Here is a 16,744-nt window from a genome sequence, read left to right as displayed (position 1 = left end):
AACCACGGCAACTTGCCGACATCGGCGAATGGTTCGGCGCGGTTCGCGACTGCTTGCGCCACGTCAGCATGACGTCGCTGTTACTGAGAGCTGGTCGTCGAACCCAGTGGCCGTCGGCACGCGGCGTTCCAAACGACGCGACCCAACAATTGCTTCGCGCCGCCCGCTTCGTACAACATTGTTGTCATTCAAATGAACTATCAATTATGTGGTTAATGCACTAATATGAAAACGGTATATTGGACACGAAATGACGTGACAAACATTGTGTTTTTCTTTAGTTACTCGATGCAGACTCAAAGTATTCATCGGTTCAGTGATGTATAGATATAATATGTTTTCGTCATGTTAATGAAGTAAACTTGCACGAATGCTAGAACATTTTAAAACAATTGTCGTGAGTAAGTGCAGAGACGATTCATTATACCACTGTAAAACTGTTTAATGAGTGACTTTCATTGCAATACAGAACACAAATGTGAAAAAGGGTAGAAGGTATATTGGTAACAAAGAGACTAAAAGTTTAACATGTTGTCATAAATAGCCTTTGTTATCTGTGAACATTGGATAGAGTCTGAACTTTTTGTGATCAAACTGGGTATTAAAACAAACCAGGCGAGATGACTATGGCTCCGGCGCAGTTTTCCCAGGTTTTCTGATCGCATGTAGCCCGAATGGGGGAGCCAGATAAATGTAATGACCCTGGGACTAGGTTTATGGTCACCTCGCAAAGTGTAAGAACAGTATAAAAAGTGTAATTAAACCTACAGTGTAAAAGAACTAAGAAGTTTAAAGTGAATGTTCCAACCAAGGTAACAGACAATAACCAAACGGACGTTAGTGGCAGCATATTGCCGAACATTCTTAACGTTAGTCAATTGCTGCCAGGGGGCATTGTAACGTCTAGTAAGAAACAAAAACAACATATTATGTAGTAACGAGAAAATTATATGTATCATATTGTGTTATTGTATAAAATTATGTATTTTTTTTTTATTATTTATTTTTGAGAATATCTGCGTCGGCGAGTAATGAAACCGCCACAGACGATAAATGTCGAACAAAGATTAAAATAAGTAACTTGTATATAATACGTGACGAATATCAATTTCTTTGCCTTCTTCATCTGGGAGTCGAGCGAGTAAGATATCCTGTGTCGTAGTAGCGAACGCTAGGGTAGCATTCTTTTGTCGAGACTAAGAGATGTACGCCATTACGTGTGAATTCATAAAGGTGTGTAACAATTGAAATATTTAAATGTTTTAATAGAGTTATGTAAATGAAAACTCGCATTATTAATTGTCAAAGCTTGCTTGCCTATTATCCCATCCTGTTGAGACATTTTTCAGTTATATAAATATTATCTGTGGTGCTGAGCTGCGTGGCGAACGAAAGAGCCGCTGCCGCGGCGTATTCAAACGACTTCCAATATAGTCTATCATACCGCAAGGAAGCGGTAAAGTAACAGTAAAATAATATTATTTCTTTTAGCTCCCAGACTTGCAGTGCAGGTCAGCAGATTTTATGATGTGTTGCAGGTTGACGCGGGCTGCTGATAGTATATAACTCACAGTACAAATAAGTTAATGTACCGTCAAAATCTAATAGGAATCTTGCTGTGCTCCGTTCTGGTCTGGCAAACTGTATAGTGAAAACATATTTTTTTTAATAAGAGTCTCATGTTCTTGTGATAGTCGTGGCATTGAATGGTGTTTTACTGAGAAACAAAATCCACTGCAAAATTTTGTTGTTGAATGATCATACGAACTGTAACATCAGTGTTCATAACCAAGTAATTTCAATTTTCAATAACTATAAAGTAGGGAAGATATGTTGATTTTTAGAATGAGTTACAGTCACGAAAAAACGTTCCTTTAATTGTAGGCCAGATACAGAACAATAAGATCTCAATATATATATTTTTTGCTTTGTTAAAAGGTAATGATGATAAAGAAATTCAAAGCATGGCATTACTAACAGATATTTCGTGGCTCTTTTCGTATATGCGTTATTACGCGAGCAATAACAAAAACAAAACCAAAAAATAAATAGAAAAGAGGATATATATATGTATATATTTTACGCCGACAAACGCGAAAGAGGGTATGGCGAATTTTTCAAATATGTTACTAGGAAGATTATATTGTGTGAGCATATCCTGCTGTTGTGTCCAAAAGAGTGCAGAACAACACTATAAACATGATTTTGACTATGTGAAGTTGCAAACAACACATTCAATCTAACTGTCCTTTTGTTGTATTATGATTTTGACTATTTGATCCACTCATCTGTATTGTCATTGTCTTTCATGGTGGATGTAAGTGGTGTGACCTTATTATTATACAGCATACACAAGACCAGTGTCATGGCCATCTGCTACTTGGACAATGAAAAACTGACTTTTTGGTTTTCAAATCTATTTGTTTTCACTCATTAGTCAAATAAATGGTAGCTCTTCTGTACAGAGCCACTACCTACTGAACCAATTACCTGACTTGGCATTTCTTTCTCTTCCTTTAATGTGCAATTAAATATGTGGTATTTAGGACTGCTTTCCACAAAATTGATGTGTTCAGTTTGTTTTGAAATTCTCATCATCGTGGTCTCCATCAGCTATTTGCTTTATGAAAATCAAGATCTTTGTTAAGCAGCAAGCAATGTAGTTGATATAACATATTTCTTGTTTAGCTAAATAAATATGACAGTAGTGTAGCATCTTCTTGTTATTCAACACTATACAGAATAAAAATAAAACTTTGTATGAAAAAAATACTATTAAGAAACAATAAACTTACATGAAGAATGTATTGTGACCACGTCGTGTCTACAGTAATATTTTGGATTTGAAATGTGATTTCATACTCTTTTTGTCACACAAATATTACCCTATCTTCTCAGTCATGTATCTAAGCCTTAACTGTTAGAATCATTAACAGACAGCTCAACAGGCTGATAATACAACAATATGCATACTGTTTCTGGTAAGTTGACACTCTGTGTGTGAGTGAGTACTTAGATCAATTAACAGTGTATTTATCAAGTATACAATTCTTTTCTTCAAATTATACTCGATAATTTTTGCTGTTAATTGGACACAATGATAAAAGTAAATAACAATCTGAATGTTTATGCTTTCTGGGTTTTTCTTACCTCTTTGTAGAAGTGTACTTCATTTCTGTAGAATTCTGCCAATCTAAAAGATTTTTTGTGGCAAATATTTGATGGTAGAGCTTTGACAACAACTGCTACAGTATGTGCTTTTGAGCCATTACCTGACGTGCCTTCAATTCGTATTCGTCTAATGTCACTCATGTAGCACTCTCCCTGATCACCTAATGGAGACAATGTGTAACTCCTAAGTGCTACATCTGACTGCCCACTCACATCTTTCAATATATCAGTAAGAATGTGTTCTTGGAACATGGGTGAAATTTTCAGTAACTCTGCTTCTGTCCCGATGACTTCACACATTGTTTTGTGTTTAACTGCAGCACCTGTAATTAAGAGCATCTTCAGGTAACATCATGCCGGCAATACATTTAATATATTCTTCAGATCTTTTGCGAATATAGTGAGTGACTGAAAATTATCCATTTACATTTTTCTATTTTTACATGTCTGAAAAAATGATAAGCGTTGAGTGAAAACTAAGTCTTCAATCATTAGTCAAATAAATGGTAGCTCTTCTGTACCTCAATATTTCAGCTCATTAAATTTACATAATTATAAACTTAAGAGTGCATGTGATCATTGATCATTTGTAGCTTTAATGATAGGAAACTGCATTACCCTGCCAAAGACATTCCATTTAATTTCCAAAATTAGTGATAACATTTCAATTCTGTAATGATAAAAGCACATTGAAAACAGACTCAGAGACATTTTGAAATTACTTACGCCTTTTCATCCTCCAACTTTACAGTTACATGGAATAACAGATTTTTTCATCATAACGTGTCATTCTGCGAAAGGTTTGTATTGTTTCTCATTATTTTCCAGTATATAACCTCATATACTTCTTGGGAATGCTACAGATCCCAGTAACAATGCTCTGATGAATAATTAAAATATGCACAATATCTGTGCATATTTCTGAATTGTGCTATTTTATATTTCAGATTTCTAATGTTTACTGTCAACTTAAAATTAATAGTATCTGATTAAAAATACCTGTTTTGAATATTTTCTTGCTCTACTTCCAAACATGACAATTTCTCTGGACACCTGCTGGATTTAACAATATTTTGATGTAATTTCACCAGTAACAATTTCAACTTTCAATGATTTCAGTAATATAAAACAATCTAAACCGGTCAGTTCACATCAATGATCCATGTAAAAGACTGAATTCAGCAGCATTTGCCATTCGCTCAATTTCATCTGTTTGTGACTTGGAAACATTTAAAGCTGCATACCTAGGATATTTCCATTCACCTATGACATATGGCATCATATTTTGGGGTAACCAGTCATGAGCAAACAAAGCCTTTATTGCACAGAAAAGTCACCAGAATTATGACTAGAGTGCACCCCAGATGCTCCCACAAAAACTTATTCAAACAGCTCGGGAGCCTCACCATGCCATCTCAGTACATTTTTTCACCAATGTGGTTTGTGAACCATGATCATACAATTTACAAAACAAACAGTGAATATCATGATCATGATACGAGAAGTAAACATGATCTTCATAAAGATATAAAAAGTCTCAGCATGGTACAAAAAAGGAGTACATTATTCAAGCATAAAAATGTACAATAAACTACTATTTTATGTTAAATCAGCCATTGGGAATATGACTAAATTCACAAAACAGCTGAAACTTTGTGTTTTGAATAGTTCTTTCTATTATTTACAGGAATTTTTTGATAGTGTGTAACAATTTGTACAATGTGTTTAATTTTGAGCATTCCTATAAGATAGTAACTGTTCTTGAAAGAACAGATACCACTGATGACCGTGCAGCTTCTCTAGAATCAATAATAATAATCATTTATTCCTATAAGAACTGACTACGTAGCACTGGTATATAAACTGATGACAGAATGCTTTTTATACGTATTAGAATGTAAGACTTGCCATTTGTTTGTGTAATCATTATTACTACTATAATCTGGGTTGTTCTTTCAACACTTGAACCTCATGTATCTGTTTATTTATGACTTAGTTTGTAAGCCTTAAGACCATTTAAATTGGTTATTCTGTAATAATCTGACACATTCTACATCCTAGTGATACACTTGCATCAAGGATCGATGGAACACAAAAGTAAATAAATAAATAAAAATAACTAGATGTTCTGACGCATTAAGGGATCACCAATTTAGTACTGGAGGGCAGTGTGGAGGGTAAAAATCATAGAAGAAGACCAAGAGATGAGTACACTAAGCAGATTCAGAAGGATGTAGGTTGCAGTAGGTACTGGGAGACGAAGAAGCTTGCACAGGGTAGAGTAGCATGGAGAGTTGCATCAAACCAGTCTCAGGACTGAAGACCACAACAACAACAAATAGCTGTCAGCTACTTAGCCATAATGTAAACATAAAGTCATGCTGAACTTTTAATTATTAGTGTAGTCCAACTAGAAAAATATTCTGAATGGATATCTATCAATTCTATGGAACATAATAAGTGTTCTTTGACTTCCTTGGGGCATGAAAGGTCATCAAAGTCATTGACTAAGTTACATAAAGAAATTACCATTTTTAACTTCTATCAAGGAAAAACAGGCATAAACAAACAATCTCTAATTACACATCCATTTCCCCCCTCGAGTCATTTCATTATTTGTGTAATGTAGCGCACAATTTAATGATCATCCGCATTTCTGGGAAAATCTTGATAAATGTCTTTCAGTTTTGCTTCCATGCTGAGTTCTCTACACAAATGACACTGTGAAAGACGTGGAGTGCAATGTGAATTATTTAACAAATAGTGTAGCAGAGCAGAACACTGGTATATGGCTTATAACATAGAAAACAGAGTGGTGATCAACTGCTGGGAAACCCAGTGCACACAGTTTATAATACAGTACCGATATGAAAGCAACATTTTACCATCACAGGATGAAGAAATAATGTATATTTTTAATTCATGTGACTTCAGGTAGTTGGAAGCTTTATTTGGGACATTCACATTCAGAGATGGTTGAACCTAGCTTCACCACCAACACTACATTTACTGTAAGTTAACACTATTTTTGATTTAGTGACTATAATCTCAAAAAGTTTTGACAACCTAGTAATTTTTGCTGCAGGATTTTCTGTTAACTCAATAGAGATCTCATTTTGTGTATTAATTGCTTTGTTTCTTAAAGGGATTTCGTAACTTTTTAGCTCAACAAAGTAAAAGATAATCAGCAGGCTTAGTTTAAAGTTATTTCTTTCCTGTTCTGTAAAAAACTGCACCAGCCACAATGCATCTCTGCTTTGAATGCTGTTTTCAAATGTAGGATGAGTTAGTTGATGTTCATAAGCAGCTGGAAATCAAATTAACTACTCTCAAATGATTGGCAGCAGCTGCCACTAAAGGTATATGAAAAACTGTCCTTTCCTGTGAATCCTGTCTCCTCTACAGGAAGTACTGGATCTGTCACAGCTCATCCATTTGATTTCAAAGCGGCATGTCAGTGGTAGGTAAAGCCATCCTGTACTCATATAGACATGGATTAATCAACAGATTTGAGGTACTGTCTTCCACTGAAACTGAGCCAGTGGAACCCAATTTACCCATTGGGAAACCAGCTTTGTCCTGTGTAAAGAGGAGGCAAATGCTAAGGGTACAGATATATTAATCATTGGCACTTCAAACATATGGAAAATAATGATATCCCTTAGGGAGACAGCAGTAAGGAACAGGAAGGAACACCAGGTCCACTTAATGTGTATGCTTTGGGGCCTCATTCAAAATGGTGAAGAGGCTTTTCCATTGAGGGAACAGAGTGCAACAAACCGCAAATTGTGGCACATGTTAGAACAAACAATACCTGTTCTCTGGGCTTTCAGGTCATGCCTGGATCATTCCAGCAACTGGCAGAGAAGGTTGAGAAGACCAGCCTTGCACACAGAGTTCCAGCTAACCTCATAATTTGCAGTTTTGTCCACAGAACTGATCATGACCCCCTGACTCTGAGACAAGTAGCAGGATGGAATTAGAGCCTTCGCATGTTCTATGACAAGCTAGGCTGTGGCTTCCTGGACTTGCACCACAGTGTTGAGAGCTGTAGGACCCCCATAAACGGATCAAGTGTGCACTATACACCTGAGGGTGCTACCCAGATAGCTGAATGTGTGTCTGGTGAACATAATCAGTTTTTAGTGTGGGTGACTCTTCTTCCAGTCCAGATAATGACAGCTGTAAGAGACCCGGAATAAAGATCCAAAGGAATACCCCCCCCCCCTCCCCCCCCCCCACACACACCAGCAAGAGTATTAAAATCCTAGTAATTACCTGTCAAAGCATTCACAACAAAACATCAGCATTTGAAGTGCTCCTGAAAACAGTGAAACTCACATAATACTAGACAGAGAAATCTAGGTAAAACCTGAAGTTGATAGCAGTAAGATTTTTGGGGAAAATGTATCTGTATATCAAAAGGACAGACTAATGCGAAATGGAGATGACGTATTTATCGCAATAGACAAGAATCACAAGTCCTCCAAGACAGAAATTGAAGTTACATGCGAGATTGTTTGGACACAGCGCAGTATTGGTGATGGGTGTAAAATTCTAATAGGATACTCCTATTGGCCACTAAACTTGCCTCCTGATGTAACTGAAAACTTATAGAAAACCTCACTTCACTTATACATAAGTTCCTCAATTGTACCATAATACTCTATGGAGACTTTATCATCCAAAAAGTAATTTGGAAAATTAAAGTTTTGTTAGTGGCAGACATGAGAAGACATGGTGTGAAACATTATTAAACACCTTGTCTGAAAACTACTAAGAACAGAAAGTTCGGAACCCCACTCATGATGGAAATATATTAGATCTATTGGCAACAAATAGATCTAATCTCTTTGAGGATTCCACATTGTATTAGTGGTACCAGTGACCATGAGGCAGTTGTGGCAAAAAGATTAGCAAAGGACAAACAGGAACTAAAACAAGTATGAAGATGGCTATAACAGAGGGATGCTAAATGAAATTCATTTGGCTGTCAAGAGAATAATGCATGAACCACCAATGACTACCATAGCAGAATTCTGTCAAATGATCTTTCATAAAAACCCAAAGAAATTCTGGTTGCATGTAAGGACTGATAGTGGCAACAAAGTTAGCATCCAACCTCTCACAGATGAGATAGGAATTGAAACTTCCTGGCAGATTAAAACTGTGTGCCCGACCGAGACTCGAACTCGGGACCTTTGCCTTTTGCGGGCAAGTGCTCTACCAACTGAGCTACCGAAGCACGACTCACGCCCGGTACTCACAGCTTTACTTCTGCCAGTACCTCGTCTCCTACCTTCCAAACTTTACAGAAGCTCTCTTGTGAACCTGGTAGAGCACTTGCCCGCAAAAGGCAATGGTCCCGAGTTCGAGTCTCGGTCGGGCACACAGTTTTAATCTGCCAGGAAGTTTCATATCAGCACACACTCCGCTGCAGAGTGAAAATCTCATTCTGGAGATAGGAATTGTTTTTGAAGACAGAAAAGCAAACACATAAATGCTCAACTCCATTTTTGAATGTTCCTTTACACAAGAAAACCAAGAGAAGCGCCCTAATTTAATCCTCGTACCACTGAAAAGATGAGTGAAATAAGTGTTAGAGTCAGTGTCTTTGAGAAAAGCTGAAATCATTAAAACTGAAATAAGCTCCAGGGCTCAATGGAATCCTTGTCAGATTTATACTGAATTTGTGGCTGAGTTAGCCCCTCTTTTAACTATAATCTATCGTAAATCCCTTGAACAAAAGCCCAAGCCCAGAAGCTCAAAGAAAGCTCAGTTCACACACATTTAAAGGTGGGGTAATAGGAGTGTTTCACAAAACTACTGTCCAGTATCCTTGACATTGGTTTGTTGTAGAATCTTAGAACATGTTCTGAGCTCAAACATAGTGAGACATCTCAAACAGAATGATCTCCTCCATGAAAGCCAGTATGGATTTCAAAAACATTGATCATGTGAAACGCAGCTTGCACTTTTCTCATATGACATACAGTACTGCAAGCTTCGGAACAAGGCAGTTAGGTAGAAACAGTATTCTTTGATTTTTGAAAAGCATTTCACTCAGTACCACATCTATGCTTATTATTAAAATTGTAGTCATATGGAGTATCAGGTGAATTTTATGACTGGATTGAGGATTTTTTTGGTAAGGAGAATGCAGCAAATTACCTTGGGTGGAGAGTCATTAACAGAAGTTGAAGCAATTTTGGGTGTGCCCCTGGGCAGGTTGTATTAGTGATGTCATGGACAATATTAACAGTAACCTCAGACTTTTTGCAAATGATGCACTAATCTTGAATGAAGTACTGTCTGAAAGAATCTGTATAAATAATCAGTCAGATCTTGATAAGATTTCAAAGTGGTGCAAAAATTGGCAACTTACTTTAAATGTTCAGAAATGTAAAACTGTGCACTTCACAAAATGAAAAAAAAGTAATATCCTATGACTATAATGTCAATGAGTCTGAGTTAGTTGGAATCAATTACTTTACACAAATACCTGGGAGTAAAACTATGTAGGGATATGACATAGAATGAGGTCACAGGTTTAGTCATGAGTATAGGAGACGGTTGACTTGATTTTATTGGTAGAATACTGGAGAAATTCAATCAGTCTACAAAAGAGATTGCTTACAAATCACTTGTGCAACTCATCCTAGATGAATGCTCAAGTGTGAGGAACCTGTTCAAAACAGGAGTAAAAGTGGATATTGAATGTATATTATTTTGCAGTTCATTGCACAGAAATCAGTCTTAGTAAATGTCAACAGAAGTCTTCTAGAGTTGATAGCCAGACTATATTTAATATGGCCTTCATTGTCTGTACAATGATGAGGAATATAGTGAGGGATGGGTCATTCACTAATTTTCCACAAGATCTAAAAAAAAAGTGAGATCTGGTAATTCAGGGGATCATTCAAAATTACAAATATATCGGCAGTTTCTTTTTCTTCTTCTTCTCCTTCTTCTTCAAAGTACTGCATAGGGTGTGTAAAATGGATAGGCACAGTGTTGTCTTGAAAAATTCCATTAGTACTTGGAGGAAAGTGCATCATTAGACTCGTCCAGTGTACAACTGACCAGATACTCATTTATGTGCAAATGAACTATTTAACCAAGACACAGGACGGAGGCTTTGTGGACCACTTAACACAAAAACTTACTCTTTGCTCAAAAAATCAACTCGAGAAACTGCTTAATAAACACCAGTAGGTGCTGAGAATATAAATAACTTTCACCACGGCTTGAGCAGAGAAAACTGGGAAGAAATATATAGATGTTCAAATATTGATTACAAATTTGACAGCTTCATCAGCAACTTTAGTTATTACTTTGATCTCTGTTTCCCCTTATAAAGAAGAAAATACAAAAAGGAAATGTTGCCACTGGAGTACAAATATCTGCAAAACAAAAAAAAGCTTACTTTAAAACATGTCCAAACAGAACACATATGCAGAGTTTGACATGTATTTCAAAATCTATAAGAAAATCCACAGTAGGATCATAAAACAGGCATAAACAATAGCAAATGACAGAAACATAAAAACTCTGAAAATAAAATTAAAGGTATGTGGAATTTTGTAAGAAGGGAGACAGCAGCAGAACATCCAGAATTTCAAAAAATTAACTTCTCAAAAACCTAGACCCTAGAAAAATTGCAAATCAATTTCATTCATACTTCACACACGTAGCAGGATAACTCATTCAACAAAACTCACAGTGTGCAGTAGAGAATCAATTCAGATGTATTTCAAATCAAAAGACTCTCTTCCTACATGTGACTAGTGTGAAAGAAATGCCAGATACCATTAAAGAACTCAAATCAAACCACCCCTTTGGTATAGACATTATAACTGACTATTATAAAGAAATATGCTCCCTTCATAGTCAAGCCTCTAGTCAACATTTGCAACTGTTCACTCACAGATGGTGCATAAAAAAACCTGGAAAGTAAAGCCTCTCTATAAAGAAGTGATCAAAACAGATGTCTCCACCTACATTCCTATATCACTCCTATCTGGGTTTTCCAAAATAATGGAGAAAATTTGCTATTAGAGATAAATAACCTTTAAAGAAAAAATAGCTATGTCTCAATTCTCAGTGTGGTTTTTATAAATCAATATCTACTGAGACTACCATCTTTGCATTCCTGAATTGACAATAAAGTGCACATTTCTGAAATTTTTTTAGGCATTTCAAATGCATCTGATGTCATAAGTCACAACATCTTGCTTACGAATGTGGAGTATGTAGGTGTTAGGGGCAGCTAACGACTGGTCACAACGTTAGCTGCAGAATAGAGAAGAAATAGTTGAACTTCCATTCCAAGAAGGGAAAACCTTGAAGACTTGTCACTCAGAAAAACTGTGTATTAAGTGCAGTGTACCACAAGGCTCCATTCTGGGACCAATTTTGTTTTTGCTCTGTGTAAATAACCTGAAACCAACTAGCCTCCATTACAAATATATTTAATTTCCTGATTATACAAAAGTGATAGTCAAAGAAATGACTGAAAAAGTTGTAGAATGAAATTAAAATACGCACTTAATATGTTGCAAACTGGTTTCCTGCAAACAATCTGATAATAAATATCCAAGAAACAGTTACTATGAATCTAGACACCATACAGAATAACTCTCTGCTAGTGCCTAAAGTAATTCACTAGAAACTTGGAAAATGTAAATGCTACAGTTTCTTGGATTATGGATCCAGGAGGATCTGAGATAGATCCAACATATAAAATATGTAACTAAAAGACTGAACATCATCTGCTAGTGCATGACAATTCTTTTAAGTTTCAAATTGAAGCAAAAAATAAAAAAAAATGTGTAGTTTGCCAGAGCAGAATCTCTACTGTGATGCAGCATAATCCTCAGGGGAATCTCAATTGCTAGCAAAAATTGTTTCACAGCCCAAAAGAGAGAGAGGTTTGTATGAGTCGTGGAAATTGCAGCTCTAGAAACTTGTGCAAGCCTTTATTCACAAGACTTCAAGTCCTTACATTGGTTGTTAGTATGTTTTGTGAGTAAAATTTTTTATTAGGAAATTTTAGATGATGATAACCAGCTGTTAGCTAAAAACCAAGGTATTCACTCAATAACACAAGAAGAAACCAAAATGTACATTTCCAAAATTAAAATAAACGCTGAAACAAAATGGACCACTCAATCAGGAAACACGCTGTACCATAAACCACCTTGTGACATCAAAATGATCAGCATTTCAAACAGTTGTTCATACCTAACTACTGCAGGAGTGTTATTATGATGCAGCTGAGTATCTACCAGATTAAAACCTAAATGTGTACATTATTATTGTAATAAACAGTGATAGTGGAAAATTTGTATAGATTGTGTTAAGCATGAAACAGTGGAACAGAATGTAAAATTTGAAGATCTGTACACAACTATGTATTTTGTCAGTAAATGTTCTTACAGTATAAATGAAGATTTGTTGGCATAAAGAAGCAGAATATTATACAACATATTTTCATCACAATGTTGTATAAATTGTAAATATCTTTAAATTTTTAAATTTTTGTCTTTCACACAAAAAGCTGCAGCCTATAAATGATGGTCACAAAGATACTGCAACAACTTTTAACATCTTCTTAACTTGATTAATTGTCGTAAATTCATAAGCAGTGTATGACAAGGTTGTGTACATTTGTGATTTTTGAGTGAAAATGATGATGATATAAACTATGATCACATAATGGGATCAATATCGTATTGCTTTTTTGTGTTCTTATGAAAAATATCCATGCATGTATCTTTTCTATTATTTAATCACAATCTGAACTGATGAAACTAAGTTTACTGTGTGTGTGTAATTTGCTTACAGCTTTTTGTATGTAGACTCCTGTATATTTGTAACAGATACACAGTTTATAATCATCACACTAATTTATATTGTCTCATCTCATCTTTTCAGAATACTGACAGTGTGTATGTATGTACAAACATGATGAAGAGGATCAATGAAATAATACAATACAATACAGACAACAGATGGCCCACTGATAAATAAGATGAAACTATATAGACGAAAATACAAAGGTTCATATTCCAAATATCCCCACTCTGAGGTCAAGGGATGGATGAGGGGTCTTTGAAGTCTAAGATTTATATAAAGATTACCAAAAGTTTTCATTGGAACTAGTGCTGAAGTAAAACTCACGACCTATCTATCACATGTAAAATGATGAACCAAAATGTATAAGCCTATACATAACTTAAACAAACAATTATTACTTAAATTTATGGCAATCATTTTTCCTCTAACATGTGAAGATAAAAATGCTGCTTTTACAGCACTGACCCATCCACAGGGTAACATTAGGACAATTTCAGCATATTTCTTTCTGTGGCTATTGCAGACATGTATTTGTACTACTCAAACCTATGTCAAGGAAATGTGTCTTAAAGTGTGCCCAAAAGTTCATTTGGCGTTTCATCTAGAACTCGCGGCCCAGAGTAATAAATATATAAAAGCTGTTCAAAGCATCCCCCAACTTCCAGCAGCCTATATTGCAAAATATGTTTATATTTTTTTCTACCTAGTTCCAAGGTTGTAAATGTAGTGTTTATAGTAAAATGGTATTTTTATAGCTTAATAGTGTATTATATATTGAACAATCACACACCAGCTCTTCAGCCTTCACTTGATGCACTAGACATAAATACCCTCAGTCAGTCTTCATCAAACTGATAAATTGTATCTCTCTCACTGTGCCCAAACACTTACTACCTTCTGATCGATTAGACCAATTGGTAATTGCTTAAAAATTCCTCATAAAAACCACTGGCACATACAGATTTCCATTTATGTTGAAACCATTTCACCTGATAACCAAAAATGATAAACACAAGACAAAATTTAAATGTCCATCCGATTGAAACAGAATGTTCAAGCTGACTTACATCACAGATTAAGTACACAAAAGCTCCTAATATGTTAAGCCTGGATATTGCCCAGAAAGGTCAATCGATTCTGGGCCCAAGGTTTGTTCAGTTGGTCTAATGTTCCATCTTCAATTTTTTTTTCTTTTTTGCCATTATGTGAAACCGACAGTGTCAACTGCACTAATGTTGTTTATATTAGAAGCAGTAGTAGTAATAGCAGCAGCAGCAACAGCACAGTAGTAATAGTAGTTGATGCTGTTGTTGTAGCAGCTTTATTCATCTGCAGTTCTCTTCTACTAGAATATCAGACATGTCTTGATATAACAATTTAAGAAAAAGAAAAATAAAGCAATTCATATATCCAGGCTCTTACAAACCTACAGGTCTAGTATCCGAAGAATGGGACAGACAGTCAGCAGTGGCCTTATAGTAGGACCCATTCTGGCATTTGACAGAAATTGTTTAGGAATCACGATGGTTGGATGAGGACTTGGGCCTCTATCCCCCAAATATAAATCCGCTCTGTTTAAAACGGTGCTACTGTATTGTGTTTACCCCTAGTGTAAAACACTGTTTTACAAATAAGTTATTTAATAAAGAAAAGGGCTAATGCTACACTACTAATTGATTTCTTATTCCCAGCCACTGCAAACACTATACACACATGGTTTTATAGTAGTACACACACTATCAGTTGATTCAGGACCATTAGTAGTTGCCAAAAGTGAGTTAAATTATATTGACTCCCTGAATCTGGACCACAACAGCGTGGTGTAATATGGCTAATAAGTACTGGTAGCCAAAGGAAATGAAAATGTACAGCATACTTCGAGAAGACATATATAAAATGACTGAATATAATCAATGTGATGTACTATATGGCTTCTTGACAAACCAAACGAAACCCGTACAATACTTGGAACGGAAGAATAAAAGATGTTAGTTTCAAATTACGATCTACTTGTCAGAACAAAGAATCCTGTTTTTCCCTGAATTCCGTGCGAATGCAGGTACTAGTGTATCTTCTCAGCAAATTCTTTCCAAACACTGACAGCTCTCTCTCTCTGTATGTGTGTGTGTCCTCGTTCACCGGTACTTAGGCATTTATGGTTTCTTAGCTGGTAACTCATATCGACGTTTAAGTTTTATAATTTTACGTACGGTATGTTGTAATTTATAAATGACATTACAGAACTGTAATTCATTTAATTACATTGCATTTACGTACACGAACATGTTCGGTTCATTTCTCAGCCTTCTTTTGTTGCGGACTGTTTAATATTATTTACGACTCGTAGGCCTAATGTTGTTGCATCGTAGTTCGGAGTGCAAATAAAATTGTTATCTGTAGATCTCTTCATATATGGCTTGAAGTCAAAGGTGGGAGAACGCAAGACCATACCATCTGTCTGGCTGATGTCAGCTTGAATTAATGTAATCAGTGTTAATGTAGTAGAATGAAGGGAAAGTAGTCGTCCGCTTGCGATGTCTTCGCGACATTCCGCCGTCTTGAGGAAAAAAAGCATTCATTTCTGCAAAGCTGTTTATCGCTAACTTTTCTACATGTCTTCCCGTTGTTCACGGGTATTAAAATTACGCTAATGACACTTCAAGCTGAGACTAAAAGGATGCTTCAACATAATTTTTCTCATGGAAAGACAGATGTAACTGCCAGTCAAATACTATAATTAATGAAAGAAGTGTCACTGTAATGCCAACGGTCAACGTTAACCTCATTTACTCACGAAAGCAGAGGGCGCAGATGAACCATGAACAGTTTGCCAACTTCTGTGCTACTGATGTCTCTGAAGAGATAGGCTCTATCTAATTTGATAACTTTCCACAAGATAATACGGGAATAATGCATCAAAAGACTACACAATAATACGGCGCTCTCAATAACTTAGAACCAGCTTTGATCATCACGATGCTAGCTGTGGAGTGCCAGTATTCGGCAACGATGGGACAAGTTTGTGGAAATTACATGTCTTGGCGGCAGAAGTTATTAACAGCTTCGGCCTCCTTCGGATGCTCTCGGGTGCACTCGGCTGAGCGGCAGTTGGCGGAGCGCTCAAATTACCGGCAGGAGGCTCTGCTGGCACAATGCACTCGGCAGTCCAGTCCTGGCTTTCATCAAGTTGTCACTGATTTTAGACTTTTTTTCGCAGTTTTTGGTATATTTGAACAGTTTTAAGCAGAGATGTCAATTCTGTGAAATAATGTGTTTGTAAAGCAAGTAAAAAATCCAAAATATAGGTACCTGTTATTATTTTGCATTTGAAATACTTTTCTCCAAAATGCATTACCTGTTTTATTTGAAATACTTAAAACATAAATATTTTGTATTTGTAAAGTGCAAAACGCTTTCTTCGGAATTTTTATTTCATGCTTCGCAGTTTTCGTTCGTTTAATGAGCCATCTGTTTAAACAATAATAGTTCTACGATGGACAAGGGGGTGTAATAAGACCAAAAGTATATCTGTCAAGTGGTTACAACCACGACCCTAATTTTTACAAAAGGCTGTAAGCCTTGAATACCTATTATATGTTTACCATTATTGTTACTTTAATGGAAAACGGACCTGAAATCATCTGATAATGCCTAGTGATCTCAAAAGGAAGTGAAGAATGGAGTGAGATCAATATCGCATTTTTGTGAGATCACG

At 36.0% G+C, this 16,744-nt stretch overlaps 1 protein-coding gene and 1 non-coding gene across 6 annotated transcripts in view; both read right to left on the bottom strand.

Annotated features, from left to right (window-relative positions):
- Positions 1–16,068, bottom strand: part of LOC124797835 — a 68,332-nt gene extending 52,264 nt beyond the window's left edge. Inside the window, exons 1-3 of one of the 5 annotated variants that reach the window (XM_047260882.1) lie at positions 15,824–16,068; positions 13,820–14,018; positions 3,151–3,494 (exon numbers count right to left, since the gene is read on the bottom strand). In XM_047260882.1, the coding sequence (XP_047116838.1) occupies positions 3,151–3,471 (321 nt within the window). In that variant the 5' untranslated portion in view covers positions 3,472–3,494; positions 13,820–14,018; positions 15,824–16,068. Of the gene's footprint in view, positions 1–3,150; positions 3,495–4,170; positions 4,228–13,819; positions 14,019–15,306; positions 15,382–15,823 lie in introns of those variants that run through there. The other 4 variants (XM_047260880.1, XM_047260881.1, XM_047260879.1 and 1 more) reach the window with 4 other exon arrangements.
- Positions 8,343–8,417, bottom strand: Trnal-caa. Its single transcript has one exon. It is a non-coding gene; the product is annotated as a tRNA-Leu (tRNA).
- Positions 16,069–16,744: the final 676 nt, after the last annotated feature.

This window comes from Schistocerca piceifrons, chromosome 5 (assembly GCF_021461385.2).
Source record: "Schistocerca piceifrons isolate TAMUIC-IGC-003096 chromosome 5, iqSchPice1.1, whole genome shotgun sequence".
In the NCBI taxonomy this organism is placed as follows: Eukaryota; Metazoa; Arthropoda; class Insecta; order Orthoptera; family Acrididae; genus Schistocerca; species Schistocerca piceifrons.
This window is presented reverse-complemented; position numbering and strand designations above follow the sequence as displayed.